This window comes from Metopolophium dirhodum, chromosome 2 (genome assembly GCF_019925205.1).
Source record: "Metopolophium dirhodum isolate CAU chromosome 2, ASM1992520v1, whole genome shotgun sequence".
In the NCBI taxonomy this organism is placed as follows: domain Eukaryota; kingdom Metazoa; phylum Arthropoda; class Insecta; order Hemiptera; family Aphididae; genus Metopolophium; species Metopolophium dirhodum.
In genome coordinates, this window is record NC_083561.1 from 5,424,908 (window position 1) to 5,441,071 (window position 16,164).

The 16,164-nt window shown below is 28.9% G+C and overlaps 1 protein-coding gene across 1 annotated transcript; it reads left to right on the forward strand.

Annotated features, from left to right (window-relative positions):
• The first annotated feature begins 391 nt into the window (after positions 1 to 391).
• LOC132939594 (serine hydrolase-like protein) lies at positions 392 to 16,148 on the forward strand. The gene is made up of 2 exons (XM_061006853.1): positions 392 to 851; positions 14,739 to 16,148. The coding sequence occupies exons 1-2, from the start codon at positions 803 to 805 to the stop codon at positions 15,578 to 15,580; spliced, it is 891 nt and encodes a 296-aa protein (XP_060862836.1). The 5' UTR covers positions 392 to 802; the 3' UTR covers positions 15,581 to 16,148.
• Positions 16,149 to 16,164: the final 16 nt, after the last annotated feature.

Genomic DNA, 16,164 nt, shown 5'->3' on the forward strand with positions numbered 1-16,164 from the left:
TTCCCCCCCAGAGTAGGTATTTGTGGATTTGCGACTATGGGCTATGGCCTATGGATACTATACATACCGCAATACCACAGAATATAACAATACCTAGTATGTAAAATATGTCATAAATCATAATTAAGTACGTTTAAATTTTAAAGACATAGTAAAATGTCATTTACACTTTACAGGGTCTTTTACGTATAATACGGTCATATTATTTTATAGTTATTACTTAATAATATAATACTTTGTTTAGTTATTCAGTGTCTTGTAACTACAAAATAAATAATAATATATGAACACAATATTATATTGCTAGACACGAACATGAAATAGATAAGTTCAATTTTATCATAGGTCGTGGCTGCGGTATTTTATAACATAAACACTGTTATCAATAAATTATAATTACTGTGCGTTTTGTCAAGTATTTGTTAGTTAATCATGGTATTCTGTGTCTGTGTGTAATGTGTGTACTATTGTTAAAATAGTAAGTAAATAACTTGAAGAATATAATATATTATATATTATTACAAATTAACAATAGGATGAGCTTAATAGTCTATAAGGATTTACGATTTACGAAACACGAATGATGTTCGGACACGGTTATTTTATCATACTGTAGGCGACTTGACTGCCGATACCGCTGACAGAAGTTAAAACCTTATAGCCAATGATAATTTTCATGAACTAGTCAATGTTATTCTGATACGTTTGGTATCAACGAATATAATATAAAATATAAGAAAAAGCACTTGGTATTTAGAGTTTCAGTAAGAATAGTAAGATCTGTACGAATTGAGTTTCCAAAATGAATCCACAAGAGATTTCAATACCGGTTCCTTGGGGAAATATTGCTGGTAAGTTTTGTCAGTAATTTTTTAAAACTAATAAGCCATAAAGTAATAGGTAATTGAACTAATTAGTATTTAATTTTTTAAGTATAATGTTGTAAGTTCTGTTCGTGAAACTGCTATATAGCCATATAGGTATATTATACTATTATAGTATTATGTATTATATAATATATTACTGAGGTTGACTAAATGTTTGGTGTAAGTGCATGCATTAAATAAGACCACATTTTTTATAAGTATATAATTAACGTTTTATATTTAAAATTGCATTATTTTGGAAATTATTATAGACAATTAAGAAATCTTTTAAATCTTGATAGGCACATTAGTTATTTGCAAACAATAATTGGTACCTTCCTATACATTTATAATTTTAATGTATTATCAATTTTTTATGTATTGAAGAAATAGGAATATTTGTTTATATTCAGAATAGGTACATAATATAATAAGAATAAAAATGTAACTGCTGTTACAATTTTTATGATGACATGACGTGTATGAATTTAATGCTTTGTCATTACTAGTCATAACAATAAAATGTATTGTTTTAAATAGGCAAGGTAATAGAAATATAAAAATTTTAAAGTATTATATTGTGTTCAATATTATACTCATAGATTTACTATCAATAGACTTTAAGTTATACTTTAATCATTTATCAATTGGGCATTGGTTGTTTTTTAAATAAATGTTTAAGGTTAAGGTTTAGGTTTACCAGCATAGGCGCAACTAGGGTTAAAATTCTGGGGGGCTAACAAGACTATTTATTTAAAATAACCCATAGGAGGCTTATATCTAAATCAATTATGGATATATGTGGGATGGGAAGCTGCGCTCTCTTGCCTGCCCACTCTAGTTGCGTCAATGTTTACCAGGTTTCTAAGTATTGAAAAATAAAAATAAAATATACATTTAAGGTTAATTAAACTGTAATGTTTCTACATAGTATACATTAGTACATTACCTATATAAAGCAGTTATCATATTATATTTTATAACCCTGTATTTTAATAATTTATAATATAATTGGTATAACAAGGGTCCTGCACTTGCATTTATTCACAAGCACTAAGATTTCAAAATCATGAAGTGAAAAGCCTCCCCCATTCAAAAAAAAATAGTTTGTAAAGGCTTTAACCACAGAATAGATTTAATCTGTTATGTGCTTTAACCATCCATTCTTAAGAGGATGTCAACATCAACAAAACACATTGATGCAGAATCATTATTTTTTACGTTTTTGAGTAATCTTAACCCTTAGAGTAAAATTACCCATTACAAAAACTATATAGGAACAATATTTTTGAGGGTATGTCTTAACAATTTGTCTAGAATATTGTCTCAAAACGTTTTAACATCGTTTAAATTAAAATTTCACTGAATGTTTATATTTTCATTTTCTATACATCATAAAATTTTGAAAATATTTTGACTTGTTTTGAGCTGTTTACGGACAATTTCAAATTTAAATTTTCTGTTTTTTTCTATAAATATTAAAAAAAAAATTATTCGTTGGGTCAAAAAGCGTGAAAAAAAAGTTCAATACAGGGCTTCTTATATATTGTTACAAAAGCAGAGGAAAAATATTAAAAATACATAAGCACTTTTTTTTTATTATCATTTAAAGTTCAAATTTTGATGAAATTTATAAAATTTAAAATTTACAAATTATTTGGTAGTTAAAAAATGTATAAAATGGTCAACTTTTATAGGTTAAATATAAATTTTTTTATTTATAATATTAATATCATCAACTATACTTAGTAATATAATAGGCTGACTAACTGTATTCGCTCAGAATCGTTTTTCTTATATTATAGAATGATAATATTATTTATCATTGGATTCAGATTTAACACAATCTATTTCAGTGACTCTCTTGTTATCTACTGTACAGCAGAGTGACACCCACTTTTGTTCTTTTGAAATCATGATTTATCTATAAGATTTTCTACGCGATTTTAATTTATTGTTATACATACCATTGAGAATATGAGTTATACTCATGGTAATACAATAAGATAATGTCTAATTATTGCTACATTTAATGTGTTAAAGAAATAAGAAAATAATTGAAATAAATTAAGAATTATATGAACGGAAATAATCATAACTAACACGTCCATCCTATGTAAAAATGAAATGTTTTGCCCTTCGATGGTGGGGGGAGCGGAATTCGGACGTCTCGTTTTTTTTATCATTGTGAGAGTGGCGAGTCCGCGCTCCAGTATATATTATCTATCTCAATGAAAATAGGACATCAGACGCCCCCAGGAGTTATAAGACGTTAATTAACCATAGAGCATATAGTTTGCTTGTATTATTTAAAAATTAAATTCGATAGATGAAAATTATATTGTATATTTAGCTCAATAACCAAAAAATTGTGATTAATTAACTTCTTTTGGGTGTCATTCGCTGTGCATAGGTATGGAAGCAAAATCATATTATATTTTAATTTTTAGCCATCCCGTGTGACGTTGCCCGTGAGGTTAGCTTATGGTTATGCGAACCGGGATTGGTAAATTGGGTCCCATATGACCTTAACTCGGTAAATTGGGTTCCGGAAAAAAAAGGTATTAGGTAAGTTGAGTCCCGGATAAAAAAAAGGTTGTAGGTAAGTTGAGTCCCGGAAAAAAATATATGTGGTTTTTATAATATTATGTTCTAAATAAATAATATATTTTGTTGAAGTACACAGATATACAGAAGTTAAAAGGTAAATAATAATATAATCGGATATATATAATATAATAATAAGTATAATGATACGATGTACAATAGTGTTACGAGGCGTAATATAAATCAACGACTAACTATGTATACCCGGCTACACTACGCAGGACATATAATATGCTGTAGTATATAAAAATGTATAGTCAGCGTCTGATGAACTACAGTGTGAATATATTACTTATACACTACATTATATAGGGTGTTTTGTTTATAATTCCAACATATTTAAAGATAAACTATTTATATCAGTTTTTTAACTATCTGCAAATAAGTTTCGATGGCAACAACGATATCTCTTCTACGGCTTTTATCTTGAGATTATTACTTAATTTTTGCCGGTTGATGTCTTGTTCGCTAGGTTTATTGTGATTGTGATCATTAAAAATCTCAGTATCAACACCATTATAAGTTTTAAAAAAACACTTACATGTACTTTTACAGCAGGTCCATCTCTGTACTTCATTTTTCAACATTCTGTGAAACCTAAACTTATGACCATATTTTATTATTATATCTATTAGGTTTAATCAAAGTTACGAGTTTACATTACGGTATTTAATTTTTGGAGAAAAGTGGCTACGGCCAGTGTAATAAAATCCGCGATAAGAATACCTGTATATACACACATTAACATCATGCGTAGAATTAATTGGTGTCCACTGTCCAGGCGGTGTACCACTGTATGCAATATGACGTATTATTGTAACATAATTATTCAAAAGTAAATAACATAAGTATGAAATATTTAGGTTTTAAGTTTTTAATATTTTAGACCAGCGTTTCTTAAACTGTGTTCCGCGGAACCCCGGGGTTCCGCGGAGATCACTTCAGGGTTCCGCGAAGCTTAAGTAATTTTTTTCAAAATTTTCAAGACCATTTAACCATTCATCGCTGCAAGAAAAATTTAAATCAATGCCATTAGCAGAATTTTGGTGCAGTTCAAAAGATGAATATCCTCAATTGTCACAAAAAGCCGTGTTGGCACTTTTACCATTTGCAACCACGTATATGTGTGAAACGGGGTTCTCTACCTATGTATCGACAAAAACAAAATACCGCAACAGACTTGATGCCGAACCTAATATGTTATTACAACTTTCATCAATAAAGCTCAATATTTGTAATAATAAAAAGCAATTTCACGCATCTCATTAAGTAATTATTGTTAAAGTAAAATTATATACAATTTTTATTATTTTTATTATTTTTTTTAACATATTTTTTAATTAAGTACCTTTTAATTAAGTAACACAATATAAGTAACACCTAGAAAATAACTGTTACCATATTATTAATGTATTTCTACTTTAAGATATAGGTGACCATACTATATCATTTTATTTGCATCCACCCAAAAAATATATAATTATTACCATAATTTTTATTTATCTATATTATACAAACTAATTGATTGTACTTATGTATACATTAAATTTCACCAAAGAAAAATGCTAGTGTCACATTAGTTTATATAGTTCACTTAACTTTTTATTATGTGTAGGTACCTATACCTATGTGTATAAAATTATAACATTCATAATATATTGCATGAAGTATAATGTTTAATATGTACCTATTTGCTACTGCAGTAGCATTAGACACTTTGTGCTTTGGTCATTTTCTATAAAATGTAGACATCTAATCTAAACAAAAGTAAATTAAATAATAGGTATCATGGGTATTTCATATTATAACATGTGTATCTTGAATGCATTGAATATATTTATGTACAATAACTAGGTAATAGATTGAAATTTGAGCTATAATATTATATTTTTTAAAAAATGAATAGATATTCATATCTATTCATTGTCTATATGCATAGACAATTAAACATGTTAATGCACATAAAATAAAAAGTAAATATATAATGTAAATACTTATACATTAATATTATGGTTGATTTAGATACATGTAATAGGAAAAATATGTAGGATTATAACAATATAATATAAAAATTGTTGTTTTATTTATTTATTATTTAAAAAAAATACAAAAATACAAAAAATACAAAACACTATGTAATATAATATAATAAACCATTCGGGTGAATATGATAACTAGTTGGTTTTTTATATGGTAACTCGGTTATTTTAATTTTTACAATTTCTTTGGTATTATTTACAACATATGACTGATAATGGTCGTCAAAACCATTTGTACAAAATAAAGAGCAAATAGCTACAGGAATCATGTCTGGTAAAATATAAATATGCTTTATTAATCCATACACTGGTAAACTAGTTACTTTATTTATAGATATAACAACACACATATTGTTAGTGGAATAATGAGTACCATTTACATTAACCCATGAAATAAATGTATAACCACTAACATCATTCAAGACACTAGAAATATTTTTTAGTTCCTCCTCAGAAATAAAAATTGTTTTACCAATCTTAAATAGGGCAGATAGATTAAAATTAATACTGTTGGCTACTCGATGAGCTACTTTGAGTTGGTTTTTCAAAAATAAAGTGTAGCAGATATTTTTTCTGCTGGTTATAGCTTGTGCAGCCACTTTTGACTCCTTGTGTTTAGCCTCAAAACGCATTGACCAAATATTTATCAATGGACCTACTCTTTCCATTATAGAGGGATAGTGCAATAGATGATGGTGCTTAGGCTTTAAATTGGTTTTGAACAATTTTGTATATAATTGATGATGTTCATCAATTAAGTTTTTTAATATAAATGGACATTCAGGTCCAACACTGTGTGATGTTGCTATATCTAATATTTTATTTAATACAATATATAATTGCCAGATTTCTGAATTTCTAGGAACCATATCTCCTATTAACAGACCTAGATATCTAGTTAAGCACCACATTTCACTAGCAGTAGTCTTTAACATTAAAGGCTTGTTATTTTTTAAATTATTTTCTGAAATTGCTTGAGGTCTATTTCTAATGTCGGTAGGACCATATCCAAAATACTGTATCCTTTGATTTAGTGTCTCTAAACTAAAATATTTAAAATCAATTATAAAGAGCGTTAAAATACCTGTTAAATCATAATTACAAACACCCTCTAGTAAGTCATGCATGAGGTCGACAGAATAATTATGAACAACATGAAAAGAGGTAACATCATTCCAAATACAAGATTCGACAACACCAGTTGTGGATAAGTTTTTAATGTTAACATCAATTGAATAATTTTCCACTGTTCTAAGTTTAGAAGTATCTTGGAGTGTTAAAGAATTACATTCAGCTTTGGAACATTTGCAAAATCTACAAGGATAGTTTGCATTAAAACTTTCCGAAAACCCTAAAATGCTGTGTAAGCCTAAATTATCACCTAATATTAGAGCTAATGATAAATATATTTGAATATTTTGATTGTCAACACATATCTGAATACCCCTGGACTCCAAATCATTAATTTCTAAAATTATGTGTTTGAAGAGTTCCCGATTCCCTACCAGTTTCTTGTCAGTAGTGTTAAACAATAAAACCATAAAAATGTTTTCTAACTTAGAAGCAAATTCAGGAGGGCAACCAGGCAAACTTACATAAATTGCTCCTAACTTCTGTATTCCAGCATGACTTCCAAGGGGGTTATTTGTTTCAAAATCATCAAAATACAGAAAAAAAGGAATTAATATTTTATCAGAGAGTAAAATTTTATCTCTCCACATTTGACTTTGTATAAAATTATGGATCAAATTATCATTGGCTTCTATTATAGTTTCTGAATATTTCAAAAAGGTATTATATACATTTGGTACTTCAAAAAATTGTCTAAATAATTTCTCTAGTTGTACGCTATAGATTTTGACAGGAATTGATTTAATAATCACATCTCCTCTTTAGAGAATCATTTGGTCTATAACCTACAATAGATCCAAGTGGTTTTATCAATGTACCCAAGCTGTGAAATGCTTTAAATCTTTTATGTTCAGTATTTAAATTTTTGAAAGGATCACACAAAATATTAAACTTAACATTTAGGCGTATTATGGAATCACCAGCAAAATTTGATTCTACTTCAGTTTTCAAAGGAGGAACTATATCATTTAAAAATGTTGTTATATCATTCATAATACTTTGAACTTTATTTCTTGGTAACCCTGACTCGTTATACCATTTTGACAATAATTCTACTGCTTTATTATTAACAAATGATTCATAGTTGTCACCATTGTCAGTTACAATGGTGATGGACTCATCCAATACATTATTATTTATAATATTAATACTAGATGCATCAGGTAAGTCAAAATGATCGTTGTTAGAAATGTTATTCAAATCATGTGAAATTGGAGAACTGTTAATATGACATTTTACATGTTTTTTAAATGAATTTAGGCTACTAAAAGACCTTAAACAGTTATCTTCAAGGCACTTATAAAATGTTATATTGTTTGCATGATAAACTTTGAAATGTAAAAATAATAAATTAAAATTTGCAAGATTTGATAAACATTTAAAACATTTAGGCATTTTTAATGTAAGAATGATACAAACATATAACATATAATTAGATATAAACAGTACAATGTAATTTATATAAGCAATAGTTTAAATGTAGGTAGGTAGATACCTAATACAGAATAGGTAATTTTATTATAACAATTAAAAAATGAACATATTTTGTTATAGAAAAATTAAAGTTCAATAGTATAGCACTAGATATTAATAATTTATAATTTAAATGTTATAGATAATATAACAGTATATAAGATTATCAAAAGAGTATAGTAAGTTACTTTGAAAAATATGATAATATGTAATAAATAGTATTTTATATAAACAAAAAAAAATAATATGACTATCAAAATTGTTTTAGATCATTTAAGATTATATTTGTGGATGTGAATCGTTTGTCGTGATCGGTGGTAATATTATAAAAATATTTTTGGATAAATTCCCATAAATGTTCAGATTCTTTCGGATAATTGAGGTTTAACAAAAAAAAAACTTTTAAACGCCAGATCAACTGCTTTCATAGGTGTTTCTACTTTAAATTGGTACTTATTAATTATCACATAAGATGCAGTTACCTTAAGAGGATTTTCGATGTCTAGACATAAAAATGTAATATATGGTTGTACTGTAGTGTTTGATCTTTTAGCCTTGTTTTCTTTTTGGCAATATATGTCATTCATTTGTGTTGCAGACTGTAAACATAATAGTAAAATTATTTTTGTTAAGTAGGTATTTAGTTATGTATAGTATATTGTAGCTACATAGATATTGAGGGTATATATTTAGGTATATGTAAATTAGAAAACAATTACTTTAGCAAAACAAACAAATCCATCAGCAATTTCTTCAGTTGAAGGTCTCCACTTTTCAACTTTTCTTTTCTTTGAACCATTTGACGTAGATGAGCAAATTGTTTTCGATTGAAATATTCTTGGAAGAATATATAATGCAGCTATATTAATGTCTACAATTAGAAACATAAAAATATTAATTATCAAATAAAGAAATCTATATAGGTACATAGTATATCTGAAGGTTAAGTTAGGTTAGGTTAGGATAGATGTATCCTCAGTTCTCGATTTGTAGGCTTAGCCATCAAACCAAAAAAAAATGTTAGATTTAGGTACCCTGCATAAAAAAATATTATATCTTTGTAGATATAATTACCTGGATTTTCTGGTTTGCTAAGCACTTCTAAATAGCTAAAATATTGTACTTCCTTTACAATTTTAGTTTGACACTTTTCTAAATACTTATAAAAAATGTTGACAAAATGTTGGAAACTGTTATAAAATGCAACTTCTTTATTTGGAAAAAGTAGATCAAAATCCAAATCAATCTAAAATAATATTACGAACATTATAATTAAATTAAATTATTAAAATAGTAGCCAGTAGGTATATTAATACTTTAAACAGTTATAACTGCAGTCTGCAACTGCTACATATTATACAATATAGGTTTCAGGTATACTATATATTAAAAAATTATCATTTTACTTTTCCCCTCTAACTGATCTTTCATCATATTATAAAAGGTAAATATAATAATACATAAGTATATGTTTGTACATATAGCTACTTAGGTATGCTTTTACATTTTTACGTATATACTAGGTATTGTTTTTAAGAGGATAACAAAAATAATTTTTAATTATAATTTTTATTAGTTTATTATAAGACTGTAAATTAAATTAAAGATTGTACCTAATGAAAAATGATGACAATTAAAAGTACCTGCCATAGGAAGTCTTTAATTTAGTCTATTATTCAAATCATCTTGTTTTAATTTACCTATTGGCTATTTTAAATAAAAATCTATCCACATTATGTAAGTAGTAGGTACAAAACTTTAAAAACTTCAGAATTTGTTTAATTTACCTATTGTAATTTATACTAACCAACTGACACGCATTAACACCTCTCATGGCTGGATAACTAATAAAATATTCTAGCTCTAGGTCACTCTCTAATAATTTCTTGTACCTATAATCACTTGTTTTGGCCCATTTGTCTAGTACAACAGTCATCGGCTCATCATTATTTCTTAGCCAAATTATCATATCATCCAAAACTATTTTTAAAACAATTCTAAAATGTTAATATTTAAATAAAAAGAAACAATGTGTTTTAATAAAATAATGCAAAGGAAAAATTAGAACCTTCATTTGCTTCGATGGTTTCGTATAATGTATTTGGTTTTACTTTAGAGCTGTTTTGTAACTTCCGAATGTCTTTTCGTACATTGCAGTAACGGTCCCATAATTTACCTCGTGCTAATTTAATATTTTTATTTATTTTTTGAAATGGTGTATAATAAATGAATTCCGATTCTGTTTCAAAACATTCAACAATCTCCTTTGCTAACTGTTGAATTTGGGCTGAAGATAATGTCTCATTTAAACTTTTTTTTAGTTCATGATCAATAATTAACTTCACCATTTTACTTCTCATACTCATATTGCATACATTATTTTGTTCATAAAGTCTTATTATCATATTTCCCTCTTGGGACTTTTGTAGTATATTTTTTATATTACCATTATTACTTCCAGTAGTTCTAGGATGTATATACACCTATATGATATATATATATATATATTAAAAATCTAATTATTTAAGTATATATATTACCTACAGTAACATTAAAGAATTACAATAATTTATTACTTTGGGAGATTGTGATGTTGGGAGAACAGGATCTTGGTTAGTTTGTGGAATCATTTCTTATACCCTCAAGAGGTTCAAATTCAATAACATTAATATCAGCAATGTTTATTTCATTTTGACTGGATAGTTCTAACACCTTTAATACAAGATAGGGTTGATATAGATAGGTTTATACAGAAAAATGTGTACATACAATTTGGATGTTTAAAGAAAAATGGAGTAAAAAGCATAACTTATTTACTTACTGGAACAGTAATACTATTTTTAAACAAGTTAAATTTGTTTAAAAATTTTGATAGGTAACCGACTTTTGGGATCAATGTTTTGATCATATCTTCATCCAGATTTATCAATGCTTCTCTGTCTACCCCTTCATCTATACATTTGTTTAAACTAATTATAAATAGGTAATTTTTAAAAATAATATGAATTAAAAAATATACTTTAACATGATGATTCTATAGTATAAAATTGGGATCAAAGCTAAGATTATATAATAATATAATATGTAGATATAATATGCATCTTATATATTCTTAAAAAAAATTTTCATTGTTTGTGTAGAAGTATGTTATTTTTTATTGGATTAATTAATTTTTAATTGATAATAGCCTAATGAAGTTGTTAATAATAATTAAAAACTTATTAATTTTTATTTTTGGTTGATAATATAAGTAGGTAGGTACTAGGTAGTACAAATACTGTAGTAATAGATATCTAATAAGTGTTAGTGCTTATAGATTCATTGTGTTTGTATATAATTATGATAAATATACAAATAATACATATGCATACGACATACCTATAATTACATAACCATAAAAACCTACATTTATGACGAACTTATTTAAAGAACCAATCTACTAATTAGGCAATATTGAGCTTTTACTGCCAAAGAAAAATATAAGGTATAAGTAAAATTTAGGTATCACAAATTCAAATAAAAATATAAAAACATACAAATACCTAAGCTAATTGTACAAAATGCATGAATTAATTTACAATACACATCATAAAAACAATACCAAATTTATAAACTGTGTAAAATGTAACATAGGTAGGTAAACAATAAACATACCTTCAAATGTTTCAATCAGCATCCCCAAATTCCAATCATTTAATATTTTTTTTGTAAATTCATCTGCCATGATCTATACATACAAAATAATAAATTATACCTAGGTACTCTCTATTTTTATTGTTATATTTATTACCTAGTAACTATCAGTTATTATAATAAAGATATTGGTCTATACCGACTCATCTCTTAAATAATTAAACTTAAATAGGTAGTATTTATGTCTCTTTGTAGTAGAACTAGAGTATACATATATTCTATAAATATAAACATAGGCGGAATTCATTGACATTTCATAGTTAGCATACTTATTTATTGAAATTTGTAAATACACAATAATTTAAGTAGGTGTGAAAATAAAGATTCTAAATTAATATCAATGTAATATAAATAATCAATAGGTAGGTACCAATTGTAATCGTAAATACTAAATTATGAAAAATAACTAAAAATAATATACCTATAATATAAATATATAATTATAGGTACTTACCTAAAGATGAGTTTATTTTTTTTGATACAAACTTGAATCAATATAAGATCTTATAGACGTTGACGTGAAAACTGATCTAAACTAAAATCTTTACACTAAGTCGGAGGTCTAAAACTGCAATGAATACGAAAATACGAAACAAGAACTATTGCACTTTTGCATTTGCACTGTGACTAGCGGGCAGCGGCATATTACCGAAGTCCGAAACAAAGAAAAATAATTTCGACGAGTTCCTACTACTATACTTCCATAAATTTCTGATTCCTATAAGTACTCACCGACGTACCTAGAAAAACTTATTTTCGCCAATGCATTTATACAGGTTTGTGATTTACATTGCAAGCGAGTGGCTGCAACTGGCACGCGTATTATTATGGTCGCCTGCGTGTACAATGTATGTAGACAAAGAAAATAATGCCCATATACAACAAACATAATAACATGGTTGATATAAATTTCGGAAATATTTAGTGTACATATTTATTTGGACAATTTAACTATAAGTTAATAACTAAAACTGCATTGTATTTTTCACCAAACGGGCATAGTTATAACAAATATATTATGGTAATATCAACTATTATATTTTTAACCATTTACCATACCAAAATTATTTTTTTCCGTGTATAGCTCCATGCGAACAGTATATTAACAGGTAGGCAATCTACCTAGCTAGGTGGGAGATAAAATATAACCTATATTATTACAGCTTTAATAATATTGTTTATTTAACTTGTTTAACGGAAAAAAATTAAATTAAATTTTAAATATAAGATAGTTACTTGAGTATTAAGGGGAAAAGGAGTGAGAGAGAAAAAAAATACACATATATTTGTAGTTGAAAAAAAGTTTGTATATGGTGTACCTAAAATAGTATTGAAGTCATAGTTGTTCATCCCGGATTTTTAGGAGTATTTAATATTTATATATTAATATATTTTGGGGGGTCATTTTATTTTATTTTTAGGAAAAACCAGTGTAATTGTACGTAGCTTTGTGAAATAATTCGCATATATAACCTGCAACCAAAGGCAAAAATAAAGCGGTACATCCGAATTGCATGCCAAAAAAATAAATATAAATCGGGTCGTCCGAATTGCATGCCGTCTCTTGGAGGGGTCTGTCCGAATTGCATGCCGTCTCTTGGAGGGGTCTGTCCGAATTGCATGCCATCTCTTAGAGGGGTATATCCGAATAAATAACTTACTTTTCAACTGGAGGATCGTGATTTTGTTACATTACAATAAAACATATAATTATTGTAGAAGGTGACACTGTGAATAAGAATCATAAAATAAAACTCTTTACAAAAATTTAGTTTTGTTTATTTTGTTGTCGGCAATGACATGTATGCCAACTTTTCTACATATAAAAGTCTATTAATTTCATTATTTTGAAATTCCGTCATCACTAAACTTATACTTTTTTCTTTTTCTAATATTTCCCGGCGTCTATTACTTAAATTTGAACTACGCAATTTTACATATATATCACATTGTACTTGCTTTAAGACATCAACTAATTGAAAAATATTAGGACTTGGGGAGTAAAACATGCTATTCAGCTTGGAATGGAATGATAGTAAATAAACGTGTGGTGTACGGCATGCAATCCGGACAAAGCCCTCTAAGAGATGGCATGCAATTCGGACAGACCCCTCCAAGAGATGGCACGAAATTCGGACAAACCCCTACAAGAGACGGCATGCAATTTGGACATTTTTTTTTTTGGCATGCAATTCGGATGCAGCCAAATAAAGAAAAGAAAAGTTTCGATTTCCACCGTGAATCTTAAGATCCCTGTTTTACCACCTCTTTAAAAAGCAAATATCAGAAAATCCTCTCTTATTTCATATCTAGATCATTAGAGGAACCACTAAGTATTCCAAATATCTAGTTCGTACGTTTTGTATTTTAAACCCAATATTGTATATTTAATTAAGATATTGCTTGATAGATGGCGTTATATTCGTACAACCTCTTATTTTCCCCTTTAGGGATTGAATTTCCAAAAATCCTTTCTTAGCGGACACCTACGTCATAATAGCTATCTATATGCCAAATTTCAGCCAGATCCGTTCTGCGTGGTTCCGGCTAGGCGATGATGAATCACTCAGGACAAGTCATTTTATATATATAGATTTTATAATATTTTAACATTTTTTTTTAGAGTATAAATAGTACCTACTAAATAGAAAATTGTATCTGTATTCGGAGGAGAGAAAAAACTTTAAAACAAAACAGATAAATATAAACGATGTTTTGTTTTACGAATTTAAAAACAATTTCAATGGTTAATAGTTTAAGAACGAATAATAATAAATAGAAAAGGTAACCTTACCTAACGATTGTATACAACACAAAAGAGTATCAAACGGCGCTTTCGCCGATCTAATATTCACTATAAACTTAAATACCATCCCGTCCCCGCTAACAACAACAACCAGTGAACGTGTATCAATGTGTTTAATTTCAGCCAAAACTTGGGGCCACTGTTCCGACGCCCGAGTACTCTGTCTCCACGGGATACAGGATAACTGTGGTACGTTTGACAAGCTTATCCCGTTGCTTCGTCGAGGATTTTATTACGTGTGCGTGGACACGCCGGGACACGGATGGTCGTCGCATTATCCACCTGGTTTCCGAATTACGTTGGAGTGTTACGTGTTGGCCGTCAAGCGGGTCGTCGACCACCTGAAATGGGACCGATTTAAGTGTATCGGACACAGCATGGGTGGCATGATCGCCAGTCTGTTCACGTCCCTGTACCCAGAACACGTCACCAGCCTAGTGATGATTGACTGTGCAGGCCCAGTGCCCGTGCATGCGCAGGACACGGTCAAGTGGCTGAGAATGGTGTGCGATGGTCTGCTGACGATCGAGAGGAAGATGGCAAGTGGGTCGCCGCCGTCGTACACCCGTGAACAGGCCGTCGACGTGCTGATGACGAAACGGCCGTCCAAGTTGACCAGAAGTTCGGCGAACGTGCTCGTGGAACGGTCCCTGGTGGACCGCCCGGACGGACGTCATGCGTTCAGCATGGATCAGAGGCTCAAAGTGCTCTACACCCAGACGCTCACGCCGATTCAGTACATGGCCATAGTAAACAGCATCCGGTGTCCCGTTTTGCACTTGCGTGCCTCGGACAACCATCTGCAAAAGGATCCAGGAATTAAACTGTCGAGGAAGATTTACAAGTCCAATCCGAATGTCCGTATGGTGAAAGTAAACGGGAATCACGACGTACACTTGAACCATCCAGAAAGGATAGCTGATTTGATCAATACATTTCTACTGTCCGAACGCAGCAAAATTTAATCTCAGATATTATGGTGCTGCTAAATAAGCGTACTTATCATAATGATATTTTAATATTGTATAAGGTGTTTAGGTGGAGTGGTCAGGTTTATGGTTTTTTTTTTATATTCATAAATCATAATTATTTGTTTTTATTTTTAGTTTATAACGGTGATTTGTACAATATAGCGTCAAAGATATATTCCCAAGTACAAGGAGGGGTGGGGGTCCGTGAATCGTGTCGTTGGGTGTCCACTATAGAATTATAAATAATGTTTTTATTTTTGTTCATTCATATTTTGTGATTTTGTGAACACCAGAGGCGTTTCCAGCATAACAATTCAGGACAGGCCCGGTTATAAGAAAAGTGTGTACAATATATTATACATTTTTTAAAAGTAATTTTTAATATATTTTATATTATACGTTTTTAATCAGGGTACCCGCTGGACATGCCACTGGTGAACACTCGTCGGTTGCAACTATATGGTTTAATATATTTTGAATTTCGCAGTGAAACATAATGTATTAACATCACGACATTGATAACCTATTTATTTTAAATAAAACGACGATTTTCTACATTTAACTTGGTGGTTTTATTT